Raw genomic sequence first — 22,775 nt, 5'->3', positions numbered from 1 at the left:
TTCACCAAATCAATATATATCATTCATTATAATCTAAATGCGTATTTAAATAACATGTAATTTAGTATACGGACAGAGGGTTGAGTCATATCAGATATATTTTCTGTAGAAACATGTTATTAATTTTGTTATTTTTTATTATTAATTTTTGTCACAATTACTTGATGTTCTAATTTAATGAAATATTTCTATTTTCAGAAATTAGAAGAGGACAAAATTAACTTGATGCAAATTGAATTGGAGGTAAGAAATAGCTCTAGCAACTGTTTTTTAAATCGTCTAGCAATTTGTTTTTTGTTCACGCGCTTTGGTGTAAACTTAATTAGGACGCTACAGCGTATGAAATGCATTGAGTCCCAAAGCTAACTTATGTCTATAACTTATTTTATTAGATATTAAGTGCTTAAAGAATCATAAATCTGCAACCACTAAAAATTAATGCATATGAGTTTGAAAAAGTAGCTCAATTTAAATACTTCGCAATTGCAAATAATAATAATGACGAAAAAGTTGAAATCAAAAATAGAATCAACATGGCTCACAGATGTGATCAATGATTGAGAAACCAGTTCAAATCTAAATTAATAAGTTGTGAAACAAACAAAAAATACAGTTGTACAAGATACTAGTGAGACCAATAGTTTTATGTTGGGCAATTAATAAAGCAGGCGAAGAAAAACTGATGACTTTTGAGCGAAAAATAGTAAGAAAATTTTTTGGGGCAGTAAGAGAGAACAGAAACTGGAGAATTCGTTACCACCATGAATTACAATCAAAATTCAAAGAACCTAACATAGTAGAAGTGATCGAGGCTTCGCAAATAAGGTGGCTAGGACATGTATTTCAATGTAGAGATGAAAATCCTGTTCAAAAATTACTTTCCATACGACAGAAGGAAGACCTAGAAAAAGATGATTTAGATAGAGTAGAGAAGTGGTTAAAGGACAGATGGAGAAATATAGCATCGAATATAGTACTAGATGGGGTAAATTGACTGAGACGGGCTCGGTCGGTAACCGGCTGTAGTGCTTACGAAGAAGAACCGCTTACAGGCAAATTCATGTAATACAGGATTACAAGCTCTTGTATCTGATGTAGTTAGACATTCATGACAAGCAGCTTCAAAATCGTTAGAGGTTAAAAAAAAGAATTTAAAAAAAATGGTTTAAAAATGAAAAAATAGGGGTTAAAAAAAGAAGAAAAAGAAAAACTTCACTTCGAGAATTTTTTTACAGACTTCGCCGCAAAATCGTGTTAACTGTATCAAACTACGTTTCGCTTCGTATTTTTACCAACCAAAGGACACCAAATCTACGTAAAGTATCCATTAATTGATTCAGTTCATGAAATATAAAATTTTAACTTTGTTTTCAGTTCGTCTGCTAGAAATAAATTTCATTCTGTATACACGAGCAATCAAATGTATAATAATTTCGCTTACTTATTTAACATTATATTTACTCACGTATAAAATTTTTAATTAAATTTCAGATATAATTATAGAGTAAAACAGTTTCTTTGTAGTCAGAACAACAGGATTTGCGTGTACGTAAAACAAAAAAATTAGTATACATTTTGTTCTAAAAATGCCAAAAATTTCTTAGAATCAGGTTGCACTTTAGAATTAAAATCCTTTTACTTCGGATCTCGATATATTTACTTAAAGTTAGTAAAATATTCTGCTAGAGAAAAATATTAAACAATGTAAGTTTTCATCTCAAAATTACTGCCACTTTTTTTACATTTTTACAGATGCGTACTAGTCCTGATAAATATGTTTCATAATTTGTATTGAATGAACACAGCGCTTAGTGCTAAACATATATAGCTAAAATTAATATAATCCTTTTTTTTTTCGTGTTTCAGTTGAAAGAGAAATGTGAAGATTTAAATGAAGAAGTAACAACTCTCAAATCAGAAATGAAGAAGCCAAAAGTAAGTTCTCTAGGAAAACAATAGCATTCCATTCTATATTTTTTTTTTATGTGCATTGGTACAAACTTAGAGATATCATTTTAGTTAAAATTAAGAATTTTCAGATTATTTTAAATACATTTTTAGTGATATATTTAAATTTTAGTCAGATAAAAAATTGACTCATTATAATATTTTGGATGTAATTTCTCATTGAAGAAGAATTATTTTTTACGAGAGATAGTGTTACAATTATAATTGCAATTCAATTTTATTTCACGCTATACATTCAATACCTAAAAACATCATTTTTACTTATATTAAACAATAAATTTTTAATCGGAATTTCCTTCTAAAAACATTTTTAAACAATATATTTTATTAATTTTAACTTTCTGCTACTTGAAGATCTCAATCAAATTATCATTCCTAATATCAAAAGTCACTTTCTTATGGAACAGGAAGATTCATTTTTCTTGGGAGATAGCATTTCGATTTAATTTCACGACAAACTTTATTACCTAGAGAAATATCCTTTTAATTTATTTTAAATATTTTCAATAGAATTTCGATTTAAAATATTTTCTAATTACAGCTTATATTAATTTTCAGCCTGATGAAGAGTTGAATCAAATTAGCATTCTTGATATCAAAAATCATTTTCTCATCGATGAAGATGATCCCGTTCTTTCTGGAGACAGTGGTCAGTTGGGGACTGAAGAAATCTTTATAGACGTTCCCACAATTCGGCCTCCAGTTGGCTTTAGATCAGACAGTTCCTGCTACGAAGATTCAACCAAATATTCACCGAATCTTAGCACCAAATCAAATTCTTCCAACAATTCTTTGACTCTGAAAAAAAATTGTTTTCAAACGAAAACATCAAGTACCTCAACCGGTTTTGGGTCTAAAACGTCGAACTCAGACAAAGAATCAGCCGATTCTGCTCTCAGTGAATCCGAATCAGATTCGGGGATAAATTGGAGCTACCCAGTTATACCCGAACCTCCTCCAGAGGTTCGTGCAAGTCGAGTTACCTCACGACTGAAAGACGACAATGTGACCATTATTCCTTTTCGATATCCAACCTTAAAAACAAATCGTAAAATGGCGCAACGGAGTCGTTCAGAGGATAGACGGGAAACAAACGAGGCAAGAACAAGAAAATTGATGGAAGGGGAGACGAAAGTAGTAGATTCGACGAACTTTTTCATGGTTAAAAGAAACAACAACTTTAATAACGAACTACTAGGCAGGCAAAGCAGCTGTCTTCCAGTTAATGAATCAAACGGAAAATCTAATAAACTGTCAACCGGAAGATCACCCACTATTATCCCTTCTTATCAACTACCAGTTGCCTATAAAAGTAACTTTTTAAAAAAGGGTCACAGTAACTGTGATTTGTATTCTGGTATGAGTAACGGTTCTTCGGACAAAATACCTCAGATACCACCACCTGATTACAGTTGTGGAGTTTCGGTGGCAGCGTCTGGTGGAACAATAAGTGCTCTAGTTCATAGGGAGATCACAAAAGCTGTAAAACAAATAAGCGGTTGGATATAATATTTCGCGTCTTATGTAAAAGAGATAGTGTAAATAACTATGCATTGTTGATAGCCTTATTCATATTGCAAAATGTTGGGTCTCTCAGGCCTGGCAAACTTCTGAGCTCAGCCCATCAGAAACTTGTCCAGACCTGGCAAAGTTGAGTTGATAAATCTGTTAGGTTGGAACATCTTCCACTCTGAGTGGAGAGTTTTGTTGAAGAAAGTTCCTCTACAGAGACATAGAGGGTTCAGATTACAAACGAGCTATACCTATTCGATTAAAATATTTTTCTAATATGCATGGTTACTCAGCCGAATCACACACTGCTCACAAAAAAAAAATAGGATAGGTCACTAGTTATTATTTGAGGACCTTGTTAGAATCGTAGGACAGCTCTACTTTTGTTCATTTTAAAATACAGAGATCCTTAAAGTCTAGTGAGTGCATGCCTATTTTGTCGTTTCCTCTGTTTTGCATTTGGCAGGAAGGGAAAAAAAATAAGGAGAGTTACTAGTTTTAAAATAATATAGAGGTTACTTGTATGAACCCGAAAGTGAGGCAAATTCCCTTTTTTCAGTAAGAAGATGGAGTCCAGTCACTATTAAAACCTTCATATTAACTCTACAAATTTCACTTTATTCAAGCACTGAAGAATTTTTTTGTCTAAGTAACTGTCAGCATATTTTAGAAGAGCATAATAAACTTTTAAAAAATTTGCCGTTTGTTGCAATGTTAAGTTTCCATAAATAAGAAGACAGAATTTAAAATCTTTATTTCTTGCTGTGACTTACAGCCATTTTAAAATTACTCCTCCTTTAAAAATAATAATCGCAATTATATATTTTAGATAAATTATTAATTTTATTATTTTTTTAAGATAAATAATTTTATACAATATTAAACACAAGGTTGATAGTTAGCACGTAATAAAAACTATATTCCAATATGATTAAGCAATTTTTATTGCTTGTACACAGAAAAGAATTCAGTTTTTAATTTTTTGTTCCTTTACTGTGGTGTTTACAAATTTTACATGAATACAAATGGCACATTTTCAAAGTTGTGACGATTTACCTATCAGTTACGGTACTACAAGGGAAGAAGAAAAAAACTGCATGCATAATTAACGGTTTTTTACTTATTCTTGAGCAGTGTATATCATAAAGATAAGGTTGAGAATACTTATTTAAATTGAGTTCTTCCCTCAAAAATTATAAGATTAATATTTATAAAAACAATTCATTCATTAATTATGAATAAATACTTCACATATTGTTGTCATCTTAAAGCTTTCTTGAAAAATATTATAGGAAAAAAAGGGGGAATAAAACTTGGTCTGTTTGTGATCTTAGCCCTCAACTAAATGATATTGTTTGTTTACGGAAACTGAATGAATAATTTCAACTCGTTTAAGATGAAATTTGCACAGAGCATTCGCTTACAAGTTTCTAAAAATCTTTTTATTAAAAAGGTTAACCTATTTTTATTTCAAAGAATTTCAGTGTGTGACATGTAACTATTTAAAAATCATTTTTATATGTTGAAACAATTCAAACGAATACATAAAATGCTTCTGGATGTGTGTGTGTTATTAAACTTTTTAACACTATTTTTTAGATTAAAGGAAAGTAAATAAAAATCATTTAAATGTATTATTTCATGTTTCATTTCTAATAAATTATTCATGTGGTTTTTATGTGTCACTTAATCCTTGGTTTAAGAGAACACATTGTTACTAGTGTGACAAATTATTTAATTTAAAAAACAAAAACAATAAAATTGAATTTATTCCTTTAGGAAATAGAAATATTAGACCTCCAAATAAAAAAACAGTATCCCTTTTCGGTCTGGGTTTGCAGTCAGCCACTAATTTCCATTATGTATCAAAAAAATATGACCATTAAGGATCAGAATAAAATAATTTATTCATGTTGTTTTATATGATTTATACTTTTGAAACTTTATCAGTCTTGAATACATTAAAAAAAACACTCAAAATACCTAAAAGTTATCAGTCTTTCAAATAAAACTTAGACCAAGAATATTAAATTGATTATAAAAATTCATTAGAGCAAAGGAGGAATTAAACCAGAAGTTTCTAACTTTTTTTAACTCACCGCACACTTTGCAAGTCAAAACTGTTTCCATCGCTTCCCTTTATAAAAATTTGTTACAAAAGTTTGTTAAAAGTTAGTTTGTAAAAACAATTTAAAATTTTTTTTTATACGTATATCTCGAGATTAAATTTAACATTTTTGATGTCAAACGCTTTTAATCAAATCATTATTTTATTGAAAATTCATACTGACCAATGAATTTACATATAATTTTTATTTAGTCATTTGTTTCATTAAAGCAGCCCTCTTGTAATTAAAATGATTTCAATGTATCAGTTTTCAATTTAAATGAAACAATCTACGGGATATTGTAGCATATACATTACATCAACTAAATATAATTTATAAGCTATCTGTAGGAAATTCGAAGTCTCTAGAAAAAAAAGAATATGAAAAAGTTTATATACTTCACACGTCTTCGTAAAATAAAATTTGATTTCTTTTAAATTAAATCAAAGAATATAAGTTGTTTAGATGAAATTGTATTCTATGTTTATATAGAATTCAACTGGAAGTGATTTTAATTTCATAAGATTATCACAGGACACTTCAACATAACATGAATACTACAAAATTCTTAAATGAAAACTGAAAAATATTAAGATACCGAGTAGATAAATTTTCAAATAAATCGAATTGCTTAGTTTCAGAAAAATTGAATTTGTGAAAGAGTTATATGGTAGAAGAAAGAAATGTCCACAGTCATACAGTTTTATAGATGTTTCAAATTAATATTCATTTGTCAAATATAATATGAAACAATGCAGTGAATTTATATGCAGCATCAATTGAAACTACTTAAATATGTATACGTTTATCGTTATAGGTTGAATATTATTAAATGATGAACATCTCAACGCATTTTTCTAACAAACGCTTTTTCTAATGATATATAGAGTACGATGTTAGGATGAACAAGACTCATCGTTAAATTATAATTATAAAAGGGTAAATAATTATTTGCTGCGTACTTTTAAGTTGAGTATAAAATAACTTTAAAAAAGTTTATTTTAAAAATACAAAACAAATTTAATATCATGTTAACGATAAATATCAAACATTTTTGTTAAAAATTAAAGATAAATAATAATTACTAAAACAAATAAATGACAATAGTTTGCATTTTGAAAAGAAATAAAAATTATCATACATAGTGTTATTTTTAAACTTTTTTTTGTGTGTAAAATAGCGAGTAAAATATTTTCTTCACTACAATTTTTATCCCTCTTTTGCTCCGTTAGATCTTGATAATGATTGGTCAAAATTCGATAGCACTTTAATTTATTACATAAGTATTAGTTTGCAACCGCTGATGTGAATATTTTTTTCCCAACTTTTTTTTTGTGTTTACTCAATATATTTGTCTGTCCTTATTAGGGAAAGCTATTTTGAATCTCTTTATAACTCCAAAACCGTTGGTTCTGAAATTTACACATCATTTGAGAGAGAAGCAATTTTAGACCCGTAAAATCGCTAAAAAAGTTAAATTATTCCGTTCAAGAGAAATGTTTGAATAGTTTTTTCGCATTAGTTAAACATTAGCCATTGTTATAATAAAATTATTCTGTTTAAGATTTTATAGCACGTTGTTTAATTATTTTTGACAAGTCATCAACGTGAATGGCAAGTGGATCGGTTTTATGCCACCGAATTAGCATTTCTAAAGTTATCTGAAACACGTGTTTAATTGGCTTATAGTTGCGCTTTTAAAACGCGTATCTAGGAAAAAAGTAAGATGCAACTTTTTTCGAAAACTCAATGAATTCTAAGACGAAGACGTATGAAACAAAAGTCACGGCTAATTTTCAAGGTATTAAGTTCATTTTATGTAAAGTTTACCTTGAAATATGTTGCCACAATTTGGTACAAAATTTTTAAAGACTGTATGAGAAAAGTGGGGGTTTTGTAACAACAATAATTCAAATAAACCACCGATCTGCTTTCTTAAAAACTTTCATAAGAAATTCTGGCAACATATTTTAAGGTGTAAACTTAATATGAAATAAACATAATACCTGTAAAATTAGTATCGAGACTATATAATCTCTATTTTTATTAGTTATAAGTTGTTGGTTTTCGAATTATGATAATAAATCCAAATAAACCATCGAATTTTCATCTGCTTTCTTTAAAAATGTATAAGAAATTCTTGAAACACATTTTAAGGTGTAAACTTAATATGAAATAAACATAATACCTGCAAAATTAGTATCGAGACAAAAAATCTCTATTTTTATTAGTTATAAGTTGTTGGTTTTCGAATTATGATAAATCCAAATAAACCATCGAATTTTCATCTGCTTTTTTTAAAAATGTATAAGAAATTCTTGAAACACATTTTAAGGTGTAAACTTAATATGATATAAACATAATACCTGTAAAATTAGTATCGAGACTATATAATTCTATTTTTATTAGTTATAAGTTGTTGGTTTTCGAATTATGATAATCAAATAAACCATCGAATTTTCATCTGCTTTCTTTAAAAATGTATAAGAAATTCTTGAAACACATTTTAAGGTGTAAACTTAATATGAAATAAACGTATTACCTGGAAAATTAGCCGAGACTATGAAAAGTCGATTTTTATTTCACGCAATACTTTATTTACCACATATTCCACGCAGATCCATAGAAAAGTTGCTTTAAAAATTATTTTATTATTTAAATAATAAAATAAAATAACGGTTTAAATAAAAAAAATTAACGACTGCAATTGTAATGTCGGAAATGCAGATGACGACTAACACAGGAAAAATAAGAGATATTCGGGTAGATAAAAATAATTACAGAATACTTGAAAGTAAGGTATCAAACTATGAAGATATATATATATATATATATATATATATACATATATACAGCACCGTTAATGAATAAAAAGATAGAAATATGGTCACTGGGCCAATAAAAGAAAGAAAAATTTCATAGAAGGATTATAAAAAATATACTTTTCGGTTAGCCGGGCACAAACCAAAAGTCTCAAAAACATCTAAGACTTCCGCCAATTCTTTTTTTTAAAACATATAAAAATTAAATAAAATTAAAAAAAAAAAAAGTTTAATTTCCTTGCGGTGAACAATCAAAAAGTACCCCCAAAAACTAAATGCTCAAAATAACGCTTGCAAAATAATTAAGCAAAGGTAGTTTCTTTTTATTTCCTCCAGCTCATGCTTATTAAGTCGTTTTATCCCATAAATTAAAAAGATTTTCATGTTCATTCTGATAAAATAATTCAGAATTACTTTCAAATAATATTAATGCGAATTATTTTATAGAAGCGGGACATAACACAATATGGAATAAACAACCTTGAATAGTTACGTTTACCACAAATAAAAAGGAGAAAATTATTATTTGCTTTCGTTCCGTAGAGTGTTTGATTCAACAATTTCAATTAATTTAAAAATAACAATTTCAAATTATAGATAATGAAACAGCAATGAAAATCGGAGAATTCTAGAAAAAAGAGTTCATTCATATTCTGTTAATTATGAATTCATTCGAATTTTTCTAAATAATACTATCAAAAGCAATAAAAGTCACATTAAAATGCATGCTAAAAAAATATACCAAACGTTTCACATAAGGTGATTAAAGAAGAATTCAGTTAAACGAGAAAATGCTTCAAATTAAAAGAGTAAAATATTTGTTTTTCCATTGCGGAAAAAAGTTCGTTTGTAAGAGTTAAGATTGAGAAAAACTATGAATTCTAAATAAAAATTCGAACATTATAATCGACGCATTTCAACGTTGCATTCTGTCTGGTTGATTTTTAAACCTAAGATTGCAACAAATTGTAAAAGTTCCATTTTCTACAAAGATAAAAGAAATTGTAGTTGAAATTGAAAAATAAATCAAACTGTGTATAGAACATAATTTATGAATTTTTTGTATTACGAATTTAAGTGGTAAAAGTGCTTAAAAGTTATCAGACGATATTTCAAAAAAATAATTTTCAAATTACATCTCTTTTTTTTCCATACAATTAATTAACATGTGATTTCATGAGGGAGAATTGTTTCATACTTTTTTTTTTTCATTAATTTTCACATGAGCAATTGAGTGTATTTATTTAATTTATAACAGACAACATTTTAAAGAACTATTGATTCTTTAAAATGTCCTTAGCTTATTTATAGTTGCCAAATATTTTGCACCAATAAAAATGGCATTGTATCTGTAAAACGAGAAGTTGGCGAGTTCAAAGCGAAGGTGGTTTTAATTCCAGCGATTTAGGGAAGGAAGGCAAAGAAAGACGCAGCGGAAAAAAAAAACGGAGAATCAGAGAAAAGTGAATATAGACATTCAGACAGATCTTCTAGTAGGTGTTAATATAGACAACTTATTTGACGTTTCGTGGAAAAAAAACTTACTTATTTAAGAATCTTTCCAAAGAATTGGAATGATATGCCAGTTTAGAATTCTCGGAAAAAAAAAACGAAAAAAAGAACGCTATAAATTTACGCGCATTAAGTTTTCTCAACTATAAAAAGGAAAAAAAGGAATAATAAATAACTCAATTAATCCTGAATTCTATCTTGCTACATTTCACAAAATTCCATTATGGAAAAAAAAAGAAAAGAAAAAAAAAACTTTTAAGAATGAAAGTGCCTAAGAAAAAGCATACAAGAAACGAATGAAATAAAAATATGACCACCGAAGCCGACGTCTTCAAGGGGTACCGGCCTCGGTAGCCATTAAAAACAAAACCATTTCTATTTGAGGGAGAAGCAAATGCTTAAAAAATCTCCCTCAGTACCCCGATGGTTTTGTATAGAGGTCCAGGAAAAACAAGATACATTCAAAATAATTAACAAATTAAGAAAAGAAAATCATTCAAAATCATCAGAAAAACTCACTAAGTCACAGGTCAAGTAAAAGCAAGTAGAGGAAAAGAAAACAGTAAAAACTGAAAAACGAACGCCCCCTATTATAATGCGCAGAAGAAGTTTAAAATGAAATGGAAAAGGTCAGGAGAAAGAAATACGTAGACAAATTAATAGATTGCTTAACTGGGGCTGCTCAGTTAAGACTAGAATTGCGCCCTGTTAAAAGAAAAAATTATATAAAAACTTAGAAACCATCAATCATTTTATTAATTAAAAAATTAACATTACAAAAATTAAAAGGAAAATCATTTTTACTCAAATTATTTAAAAAATTATCCACAGCTTCCCGAAAACTTTCAACATTATTGCAAATTTTCTTGATCCTAACTAATTGTGAAAAAACAAGATTTTTGAATATTTTACTACACAAATTAGTTTTAAAGTTGTAGAAAAAAATAACATTAAAATTAAAAGCTTTTCTTTTATCAAACACACCAATTTTAATAAAACTGTTAACAATATCAATTTTAAAATCTAAATATTCAATATTAAAACAATTTTCATTAGTTATTTTCAGGACCAAATAACCAGGATAAATACTATAAATAAAATTATAATCATCACAATTAAACAAAATCAAATCATCAATGTATCGGAAAGCATTAAGTTCCTTATGTTCAAGAAATTTAGCCTCAAAAAAATGCAAAAAAATGTTGGCAAAAACAAGCATACTTACTCTTGATCACTTACAGAATTTTTATTCGTTTTAAGTTAAATTAATTCCATATTGTTTCAATTGGATTAACAACAGAGGTATATACTGACTAAAACGTTTTATCAATACTCTTTTGGGTGAGAAAAACACCTTAGTTTGCTTGAAGGTGTGAAAAAAAAATATTTTAGGGTTATCCTACAAACTTAAACTTACAAATTAAGTACAAATAAACTAAGGAAAAACAAATTAAATCTATTATAGAGAAAAACTCCCCTCCCCTTTAAATTGACACAAGAGCATTTCGATTCAAAACTTTCCATTATTAAAAGCTACTTTGAAACTAAGTCAGGTGGCATTAACCAATTTCAAAATATTTGAGATGACTGCGCCATTTTGTTTTTCCATTTCTAAAATATTAGTATGAAGAGTGAAAATAAATAAATTGTAAGTTTCTCAAGGACAATCAACAAAAGAAGTAAGTAATTTTATTACATAAATTTTGTATGAAGATGCATGGTAGCAATATAAGTAATAACAGTAATTCCATATCAAATCAACCAATAAAAAAAAATTTCAGGTCAATGACTTAGTTTTTTATAATTTTTGGCATATTTGTTAAACCTACTTCTGACATGAAAAATGCCAAGTTTAATATTTTGAAAATTCAAAATTTTTTTAAAAATAATTTTTAAACAACTGTGAATCTAATGAGCTACAGTTTACTCACTTTTTAATAAATTCTTATAAAGAAAATAACATAGTTAAATTATGCAAAATTTTTAAAGATCTTAAAATCAAAGCTTTCATTTTTTGTTGAAAAAATATATTTTGTTTCACTTTTTTTAGCAATATTTGTGTCTTTGGGATCCCACAGAAAAATGAAATTGTAGTTTGGCATAGGCATATGGTAAAAAAAAAGAAGAAAAAAAACTTAAAATTTCATAAATTATAAACAGAAATTTGTAAAAATAAGTTATAACTTCTTTTTTAGTTAAAAAAGAAAAAAAATACTGAATTTAAAAATGGAAAGAAATAGTTAATATTTAACATTCCAGTAGCAGAATTTACAGTTAATTTATCAATCTTCAGCACAATCTTCAAAAGATCAAATATATGAGTGACTTTAACTCGTTCAGGCACAGAAAAATTTATTGTAAAAAGTTAGTTTAATAAGATTCATTTAACACAACTTGTAATACACAACATAAACTTCTTGTGTATCATTAAGGTACACACAAAAAGTTTATTTTGCTTATATTTAATTAGAATTTTATACTATAATACTTTAGCATTGTCCAAGACAAAAGAAATGCTTAGACTAAGACCCATAAAGAAATCAAAAAGAAAAAATGAGTTTGTAGATAAAATCTTTTTTTCAAAGGAAAAAAAATGAACAGAACTGCAATTCTGATTTGTGACGATTTAAAGTTTCTTCAAATGAAACTTATCGTACTTGCAGGTACTATGAAACCAAATAAAACAATAACCAGAAAAATGAAAAATAAATGTATCACTTTGGAATCAAATTTAAATAAAAGAGAAAAACTTTCCTTCTTTTTCATAATTAAAGATAGAAAAATCTGTTCTTTTTAGAATATATAAACATTTCTCATTTGAGATGGAAAATAATTTACTCATGCTGTGATAATCTTCTGCTATAGGGTTTAGCAAGTGATTTGACAATTCATACCAACATAAGTGTGGTGGAGATTAAAAGTCAGGTACTATAGTTAAAAAGAACAAAAGTTTTTTTATTTTATGAAAATTAATTAAGAATAAATATTATGATAATCATTCAAATTATAATTTATCACAAATTTACTTTATTAAATGTATTAACTCAAAAAATGCATTACCTCAAAAAATGTATTACCTCAATAAATTACGTTATAATATAAAACGCAATTTTAAATTAAATATACTTAGTTCTAACTGCATGTAAGAAATAGAAATATATAATTTGAAATTAATATTTATGTATATTAATAGTATACTAATATTTATAGTATTAATATTATTACTAATCGTAATAATATTAATACTTCCTAGGATTTTATGAAAATTGCAATATAGAGTCTAACACTTCAACCACCCACTCTATAGTCCAATTTAAATACAAAAAAAGAAAACAAAAAAAAATGCATTCTAAAAAGTTTAGCATGAGCTATCTTGAATCAAAAAACAGAATATACTTCTACAATATCAAAGATCAAAAATTCAAAGAAAAAATAAACTTATCTGTATGCTATTAACTAGGAACAACTATTATACAACCATATACAGAAATTTGTAAAAATGGCAATGATGCAGCATATTTCCTCCCTGAGAAAGAATTGAAATTCGTAATTAAGGTTTGATTGAAATTATTAAGTTTGATAAGATTAAAAAATTTTTGCATAGTTTTGTACTTCACAAAATCAGACATTGCTTAAAAACACAGAGAAAAAACTTTACTTCCTTAGAAAAAAGCTGTTCCTATACTTAACTGTTTCCATAATTGTATTTAATTTATTACAAAGAACTGAAATGGAAAATTTGTGACTTAAATAAATCATAGAGCTATTACCATTTAAAGATTTTTATATTTTACTTTATTAAGAATAAATAAAATTAAATAAAAAACCTAATTTTGCTTCTTTATTTCAAAATTTTTGACAAATGATTATGATTGTTAAAAAATAAAAGTTCCAATTGAATTACCGTATATGATGGCGTATAAGTTAACTTTTCAAACCTCAAAAATATTACGAAAAACAGGAGTTTATTATACACCGGTTATAAAGTCGGTCATTCGTCGTTCATGAAATATTGACACATTTTAAACAATGAAGAAGATATGAATAACTCTGTATCAATTTAATAATCTGTATCAATTTATATATAAAATCCTGATCCTTTGTGAAGCCTCATTATAGTAAGTAACCTTTTTTTTTAAAAATGGAGTCAGTATGCAAATTCAAAAAGAAAATATTCAAAATGTAATTAAAATAAGGTCCAGTGAGCAGTGCAGATTCCCGATTAGATTGTGGAAATATAGCAGAATGAATAAAGATTGTGGAAATACATACAACAAATACTTTCAGGGATGGAACAACAGTAAAACCATTTTGGAGCAGAAAAAGAATGTGTTTTGGAGCAAATGTAAAACTGATTTTTGTGCTGAAATTTGACACTTAACTAGTGCTTTTGATTAATGAATAATATAAGAATTTAGAAGCAGCCTGGTGCAATTTTGGAAAAAATGGCATTGAGCTGCTTGGAACAATTTAATGCAATTCGCACAGGTGTTCCAACCCTGTACTTTTTTTACTTTATCAAACTGAGATAATTTAATGTCAATTATAAGAACTTCTTGAAGGAATGAATTAAAAACTGATTATTATTCAGCAATGCTCATGATGAAAAAAAAGTTTATAATTAGGTCAATGCACAGCTGGGGCATTAAGCTACTTTAAAAATAAATAAATAAAAGCCTTTATTCCAAAATTATGCATTCTTAACTTTTATATAAAATAGCATATAATCTTATCTTGAAGAATTTTATCTCTCTATATATATAAATACAGGGCCCACGCTAACACTTGCCAAATGCGATAAAATTGTAAATTTATCAAATAAAATTGCATTTTGGAGAAAGTATTGGTGAATGATTTTTTTCCACTGGAAAAAAAAATATACATTTAACTCGATCCTAAATCAAAATTACGTCAAAGTAAATTGTTCTAAAAATACATCTTTTTTTTCGATTACAGTAATTTTCAATTAATGCACTGCATAACCAATTAGAATCGGGTCTAAATAATATAAGCCTGAAACAAACTACCGTAAAATAGTTTTTTATGCGGAAAAAAATTATCACAAAATTTTTTATAGATTTACATTTGGCAAATACTTTCAAAAATTGCTGAATACTTTTGATGTTTGGATAATTTACTGGCCAATAATTTGAAATCCTTATCAAGGGCCCTGTAAATGTATAAATATATATATATATATACACACACAAGGCTGCCAACAACTACGCTTTTGGCAAAATATTTTATATAGTGGTACACAATTGAAATGTAAAGCTTATAGAATCTTTGGTAAATTTGATAACAATCTAAAAGCCTCACCACAAGAGGGATGGGATAAATGGGCTTTTTACATAATCTTTTGAATTATTTACAAGTAGTGGTGTGAAAAATAACATTAAATTAAATTTATAAAAGAAAGAATAATACATTAAAGCAAGAACTTAGCTAGCACCAGAAGAAATTTTTCTAAAAAGCATAGAAAGTTGGCAGGCATGTGTGTGTGTGTATGTATATATATATATATAATAAAATTAATGATCACAAAATTATTATAAAAATAATAAGAAACATTCTAATTTTTGAGTTTGAAAAACTAACAGTAAAAAATTATTTAACATAACTTATTTAAGGATTTTCTATAGAGTCTGTTTATCATACAATTCTGACAAAAATATTTTCAGATGCATTACTAGAATCAAAGGGACCTTCTGCATTGGGATTAGAATATTCTGTATGAATATTCTTTATATGCCGTCTTAGGTTACTTAATCTGTCACAAATCAAACCACATATTCCACACTCATAACTTAAAGTACACGACTCTTGATGTGCTTTATATTGAATGTCATCTTCGAACTCGGCAGTACAGTTTTTACATGTTTTTGTTTTGAGATGTGTTTTTGAGTGCCGCACTTGATTCGATTTTGTCGAGAATTTACGATCACACTTGTCACACTGAAAAGGCTTCTCTCCTGAATGAGATCGAGAATGTTCCAGCAACAAAAACGGATACAGGAATGATTTATTGCACTGGTCACAGGCAAAAGGGGCCATTTTAGCATGTATCTGCTGCAAATGGCGTTTTAAATACTTTTTTTGCAAAAATGACTTTTGACATATATGGCACGACACCGCTTGGGATTCACATTTCTTGTGAATAACCTGGTGCTTCTTAAATTTCAAACTATCATCAAATGTCTTCCCACATACAGTGCATTCTTTGACGGTATGTTTTGAAGACAAATGAATCATAAGATCGTGTTTATCAATGTAACTCTTATCACAATGAGCACAATCAAACATCTTCTTTTGTGTATGAGAAAGATTATGTCGCTTCAGGTGATGTTTCTTTTTGAACTTTTTACCACAAATCTCGCACTCGAACTTGCGGACGACCTCTGAACCATCGTGTAAATGGGATAGAGCATGCTTCTGCAAATTTTGTTTTAATTTAAAATGCTTGCCGCAAACCAAACAATCTAAAGATCTGTCGTTTTCATTTATCTTTTTCTCACTAAACATTTCTTCAATATCACTACTATGAACCTCTTCTTCACTGATGCTAATTTGTTCATTAAAGGAATCATATTGCTCATCCATATCATAAACTATTCTTATGTCTTCAGAACATGGCCTTTTGCATGTTTTATCATTTATTTTCTCTCTAAAAAAAGCAATGTTATTTGTTTCATTTGCTGTTTTTGCTTTGGCAGAAATAAAACCATCTTTTGAATCACTTTCTTGCTTTAAATAAACAGTTCTTTTTCCAGAAACATCAACGTTAGATTTGTTTACTATTTCAGTTTTGTCAGTAACAATACCATCATTTGAATAGCTTCTTTCTTGCTTTAAAGAAACTGCACTCCTTCCAGAAATATCATTTACCTCTCGATGGTTAGCTAAGCGATTAAGATTTCCTTTACTTAGGGTTTCATTCCTGTCAGCGATGAAACTATCATTGGAATCGGTTCTTTCTTGCTTGATATAAATAGTTCTTTTACTAGAAACATCAATGCTATGGTTTAAACCATTAGGATTTTCTTCAGTGTTTACAAGACCAGGTTCTCTTTTCAAATCTGATGTTATGACTTCATACCTCGGGTCTTTTTTAGGAAGATTGACAGTTCTGTCACACTCGAAATCTGAACTTTTTTCAGAGTTAACTTTTTCCTTTTTAATAACTTTGCCCATTTGATAACAACTGGTGACATCTAAATACAAATTAGATCTTAAGGGACTTTTAATGTTATTGTTATCTTGGCCAGATACATCTAAATCAGTACTATTTTGAATAGCAAGCATTTCTTCTTTAATATTGATATTACCATTTTTACTTGGAGTCTTAGTAAAAAGTTTGGCAATACCTAATAAACTTCTTAATCTGTACTCAGAATTATCAGTTCGAGAATCAACATTCGTATTAGACATTTTGAGACAAAACCGGGCAGGAAAAACCTAATAATAAAAACTGATGTAAATACTTAATTTTATATACATATATATTTTGCAATGATAATGTTTAAATTAGTATAACTTCAAAATGATTACTAATTGAAATATATTAAAAACACATATATGTAAAATTCTTTCTTTTGCATCTGTTAAAAATATATTTAAAGAGTGTCCAAAAATAAATGTAACATTATTTACACACTCTCCTGGCATTTTTAAGAAAGAAGATTGATTTAGTGTTCCCTTTATTTATCTCTTGTTATAAAGTGAGTAGAATTATTTTTAAGAATTTTTACAGCACTTTTTGTTTTTTTAGAATTTATCATTAAAAAATGACAAGTTCTTAGAAAATTACTCAATAAAACATTTTAGCTAGCATTCCAACTTGAATATTTAGGAAATTTTGTCAAATAAAGTGTACATTTTATTAAATAAAATCATTACCATTACCTTAACATTGTTATGAATACTGTTCATAGATTTAAAGCATAAATACTAAATAAATCAATCAGTGTCGGTCTGGAACTACAACTTCACTTGGATTTTAAAATTGTTGGTATTAAGATTGGTGGGTTTTGGACGTCCGACATCTCAGTCTGACCATTCTAAATACAACATGCATGCATAGTAGGTTGACCAATGAAGGGCCGCATGCCAATATTTAGACAAACATGTTGACAGCAATTGTAGGTAGTAATTGTTAAATAAACGTCATTGTTCTAGGCACTAAATTCTTTTTATCAGTTAACCTTGTAATATGTTTGCATAAGATTAAATACTTTCAAAAGTTTAAAATTAAAAACTGCAAAATTGATTATTTAGGGAAAAAAACAGAATCGGAATCAATTTATCAGAAGAAAAATTGAGACAAATTTAAATAAATAAAAACAATGGGAAAATTTATGGTTATTTTTAATCACATTACTCAATACAAAAGTCCATTGAAACATAAATTTTAACATTAAAAAATTTAATTTTTCATAGAATTGTCAAATTGATATTTTTGCACATTTTGGGACTCTAAATGAATGTGTCTCATACATTTTATACACATGTGAAACGATACTTTAATTTCATTCACAAAGTTATGAATTAATACTACAGCAGCAATTCTTGTAAATTTTGTAGACTCAAGTTTAGAAGCTTACAGAAAATAAATTAAGTATAGAAAAAATCAAAAAATATTTCCATAATTTCATGGTAAATAAATAATAATGGTTAATAATTTTTTTGTCGGGAAGATTAATAGCAAAATTATTTTATAACGTACTTCAATCGTAAAATAGCTATTTATCACATAGATATATTTGACTTAAAATGCAAGTAGTAAAAATAAATAATGATTCAAAAATATGTTACAGTATGCAACCACAAAAAAGTTTTGCGTTGATTAGAAATTATAGAAAAAAATTATTTCTTTACAAAAAATAAAAAGAGGAACATTTTTATAATGTTGCATAAAAACAAACAAGTTTTTATATTTTATAAAGAAAATAAGCAATTTTAATTTCATAAAACATTTTACTAAAATAACATTCTTATTTTATTATGCTTGGAGAGAATTTTAACCAATTTTATAATAAGAATAATGAAGACATTTAGCAAATTGATACAATATGGAAAAGAATCATTGCTTTTAGAAAATAACTATTTCAATTCCTCATAATTATTCCCTTAATTATTCCAAACTTTCATCTAACCTCTTCATATGTATTCTATACACATGAAGAGGTAAGTAGATGAAAGTTCTGAATGACCTTTTTGAAAGAAAAAAAAATTAAGATTTCTAAGGAAAAGGTCTTAAGTTAATCTCATATAATTACATAACATTCATTTATTTTGCCAAATTTTTAAGTTTCAGAGATTTAAGTAAATAAAGGTATTAAGTAACAATCTTTGTGTTTTTTTTTCTTCAAAAGGAAGAAGGTTTTAAGAGCATTTTTAAAAAACAGTCTGTTTTTTTAAAGTAACTCATGTGTTAAACAGTCTGTTTAACAAATGAGTTACTTTAAAAAACCTGTCTTTTGGAAGCAAATTAAAATATCAAGAGTGTGAACAGAGATTGAGTGTTAAGGAGCTATAGATATGTTTGATTGGAAGGTTACAGATAAAAAATTAAGACAAGGCAAAGTCTTGGTTTATTTTCTTCTGTCAACATCTAAACATCAAAGCTGATCTACTCAAACTCTTGGAAATATCAATCAAAACCTTCATTTACTCAGTTCTTTATACATTTTGCACAAGTAGACTACACAGATAAATCATATACAACAAAACATGATCCATTACAACAATACATAAATCTGTTTGCAAAAGTAAAAAAATTGAAAGAAATATAACTCAAAACATAATGGGAAAAATGAATTCTTAGTTACCTTAATTTTCTAATACTTAATAATTGAAATCTTCAAGAAATTCTAAACTAGTCTTAACTGGAAACAGGTCCTTTTCTGCAATAAAATTGGTACCATTGAGACAAAATAAATAAATTTATGAAAGCAGATTACACATAAAATGAAAAGTAAATACAATAAAAGCACATTACAACATTACTTTTTCACATTTTTAAGTTGAATATAAAAGTACCTTTAAATGTACATTCATATTATAATAAAAATATTTATATCATTTTATTTTAATGTGATGTTCAACAATATTTTTCTTTATAAAACTACTGTTCATCAGTAGTAGTAATTTTTACAAAATAAATATACATTTTCTCTTTATTCCGAATAAATCTATATGTTGAATATTTAATCTGACTTGGTTATATTATGGGTTTCAATTTTTAAAAAAATTAATTTAAAAATAGACTTAATTTTGTATTTTTAAATTATAAAAAATTATAATTTAAAAATAGACTTAATTTTGTGCTTTATTATGCAATAAAGTTATATATTTATAACAGAAAAAAATTAATACTAGTCCTATCACGTATACATTATGAGTTCCTTAATTCTGTATATAAATTAGTCTTTATGGTTTTTAAAAAAAATTAAAGCTACAAGATTTCATTGTCCAAATTAACATACTAAATTCGACCAGAAAAATAGTACAGTTATATATTAAACAACCCTATGTACCCTAAAATTTTGGAAAAAAAACTTATGTACCCTAAAATTTTAAAAAATAAATTAAAAGACAAACAAAATAAATCATAATAGCAAATTTTTATTTTATTTTTTAATCTCACCCCCAGCCTGGGGCAATCAGTTATGTGGTGTGTTGCTTGCCAGAAAGAAGTGAAAAATCAAAAAGGGAAGTAATGCCATAAACCATACATCCTTATAAACCATTCAAGTCAAACACTACATACTGAGCTGCGATGGCTCAGAAGATAGAGTGTTTGCCTTCCACTGAGATGAACCGGGTTCGAAAACCAGGGACAGCTGGTCGATATGAATTCTGCATCCGCCTTGCACCGATCACAGTGCTGACCTGAAATATCCTCAATGGAGGACCAATGATGGGTTAGAGTCCCCTTGCTGTAAGGCTAACGGTGGGAGGTTCTCGTGGTCTTCTTCTCCATGTAACACAAATGCGGGTTAGTTCCATCAAAAAGTCCTCCGCAAAGGCAAATTTCTCCCAATACTTAATACAGGAGTTCCCTTGACTTCAGGACTGAGTTCAAAATTACAAGGCTACAGAGTTGAACATTGTCGAGTCAGAAACCCAATAATTGGGTCGGGTGACGATTATAAAATTTGAAATAAAACAATACCTACTCCACATAAACCATTTTAGTCAAACTATACATCCAAAGCCAATCAATATCTTTAGCAAAATTATAACCATATTATCTAAATAATTTTGCATGTTTTTAAAAATAAAGTGTCCCCTTGTAAAATTAAAAAAAAAAAAACTGTTATTATTAACTTTATTTATCTTATACTGTTTTTAGATTGAATTTTTTAGGTGATTTTTAATTTAAAAAAAAACATTCCAATTTTAACTATGACATGTGATCAATATTGCCTTAAAACTTGCATTGGATCAGAGCATAATTTAATACAACTAAGTACTACAATTTTTAAATTAAAGCATTACATAAAATTTACTATTTGCTATCTTTTGAAATTTAATTTATCCTCATTTTAAAGGCAGTTTTAAACATCATCAAACAATGCCAAACAAACCTTTCTAATTGAAAAGTAAATAGCTTGACTAACACAGGGTGCATATAACCAAATCATTTACCTAAAAATAAGCACTTTTGAAGTACTCAAAAAATATTTTTAAGTACTAATACATCAACAAAATAATTTTCGAAGTCTTTACATGATCATAATAAAATAACTAGCTTCTGACAAGGAACTCTTTTCTTGATTATATTAGTCCTTATAGATTAAGAGATTTTTTGGTTCAATATCAGAGTAGAATATGAAGCCTGAAATTAAGAATGGATATTTCACGTCAGCACTGTGGTCGGTGCAAGCCGGATGCGGAATTCGAAATGACCAGCCATCGACAGGATCGAAGGCCTCAATGGAAGGCGAACGCTCTATCCCCTAAGCCATGTGGAATAGAAGAATGTTGAATAGACCCCTGTTGAATAGAACAATGTGAAAAGAACGCTTTTACATAATACAAAATCGACATTCCCTTTTCGAAAAGGAAAAATTAAGCACTTTTTAAAAGCACCCAATGAAAAAAGCAACTTAAAGGACTTTTAAAAAACGAAAATAAGCATCTTTTAAAAATCCTATGCACCATGTAATACGGTTTTTTTTTCAACAAAGGGAAATTTAACCTAAAAAATTCGTATGCACATTATTTTGAAACCTTGGTATTAGTTAACCTTTATTTGTGATCGTCTAACTTGATTGGAAGAAGTCACGAGTTTTAAAAACTTGTTTTTTAATTTTAATATCATTGATTTCAAAAACAAATCAGCTCTATCTTTAAAAAAAGACATTGTTTACTCATAAAATTTTGACTACTAAAATTAATAAATTATACTTCAAAAGATAAACATTATATAAGCCTTTAAATATTTTCGCCGGTCAAATGGGAAATTTTAAAATGTTCTAAAAACAATAACTGAAATAATCACAAAGTTTCTAAATTCAATAAAACTAAACTAATCTATGCAGTGAGGAGTAAATTTAGTTCAGAAATCTTCAATACATTAAACGAAATGAAAAAAATTCAGACCATACTTTTTCGATTCCTAACTTTTCTTTTTGTTTTGTATTGGTTTAGCATAGCATTTGATTGCTTATTTCTGTGCAAAAGAAGGCCGAGAGATATTTGAGCGGAACCGTAGCCGAGAGATATTTCCTCTTTCATGAAAGGTTAAATCTCACTTCTTCAACATTAGTATGGATGGGTGGTCTAATGTAAACAATAACAAGCGTCCTTAAACCGGAAGAAATTTAGAAAATTTCCGGTGTATCCAATT

The 22,775-nt window shown here is 27.6% G+C and overlaps 2 protein-coding genes across 5 annotated transcripts in view; one reads left to right on the top strand and one right to left on the bottom strand.

Moving 5' to 3' along the window:
• The window catches only part of LOC107449775 (formin-F), a 111,771-nt gene extending 107,988 nt beyond the window's left edge, over positions 1 to 3,783 (top strand). For both annotated transcript variants that reach the window (XM_016065433.4, XM_016065424.3), the window contains 3 exons: positions 199 to 243; positions 1,867 to 1,935; positions 2,527 to 3,783. In XM_016065433.4, coding sequence (XP_015920919.1) covers positions 199 to 243; positions 1,867 to 1,935; positions 2,527 to 3,477 — 1,065 coding nt within the window. In that variant the 3' untranslated portion in view covers positions 3,478 to 3,783. The remainder of the gene's footprint in view (positions 1 to 198; positions 244 to 1,866; positions 1,936 to 2,526) is intronic.
• Positions 3,784 to 11,595: 7,812 nt separating this feature from the next.
• Positions 11,596 to 22,620, bottom strand: LOC107449742 (zinc finger imprinted 3-like). Of its 3 annotated transcripts, none has more exons than XM_016065379.3 (3): positions 22,534 to 22,620; positions 19,750 to 19,824; positions 11,596 to 17,377 (listed from the first exon to the last, which is right to left on the bottom strand). In XM_016065379.3, the coding sequence occupies exon 3, from the start codon at positions 17,348 to 17,350 to the stop codon at positions 15,575 to 15,577; it is 1,776 nt and encodes a 591-aa protein (XP_015920865.1). In that variant the 5' UTR covers positions 17,351 to 17,377; positions 19,750 to 19,824; positions 22,534 to 22,620; the 3' UTR covers positions 11,596 to 15,574. The 3 variants fall into 3 exon arrangements, with proteins under 3 accessions (XP_015920865.1, XP_015920872.1, XP_042898284.1); XM_016065386.3 differs by having other exon boundaries at positions 22,456 to 22,547; XM_043042350.2 differs by lacking the exon at positions 22,534 to 22,620 and adding an exon at positions 22,085 to 22,361.
• Positions 22,621 to 22,775: the final 155 nt, after the last annotated feature.

This window comes from Parasteatoda tepidariorum, chromosome 1 (genome assembly GCF_043381705.1).
Source record: "Parasteatoda tepidariorum isolate YZ-2023 chromosome 1, CAS_Ptep_4.0, whole genome shotgun sequence".
NCBI lineage: Eukaryota > Metazoa > Arthropoda > Arachnida > Araneae > Theridiidae > Parasteatoda > Parasteatoda tepidariorum.
This window is presented reverse-complemented; position numbering and strand designations above follow the sequence as displayed.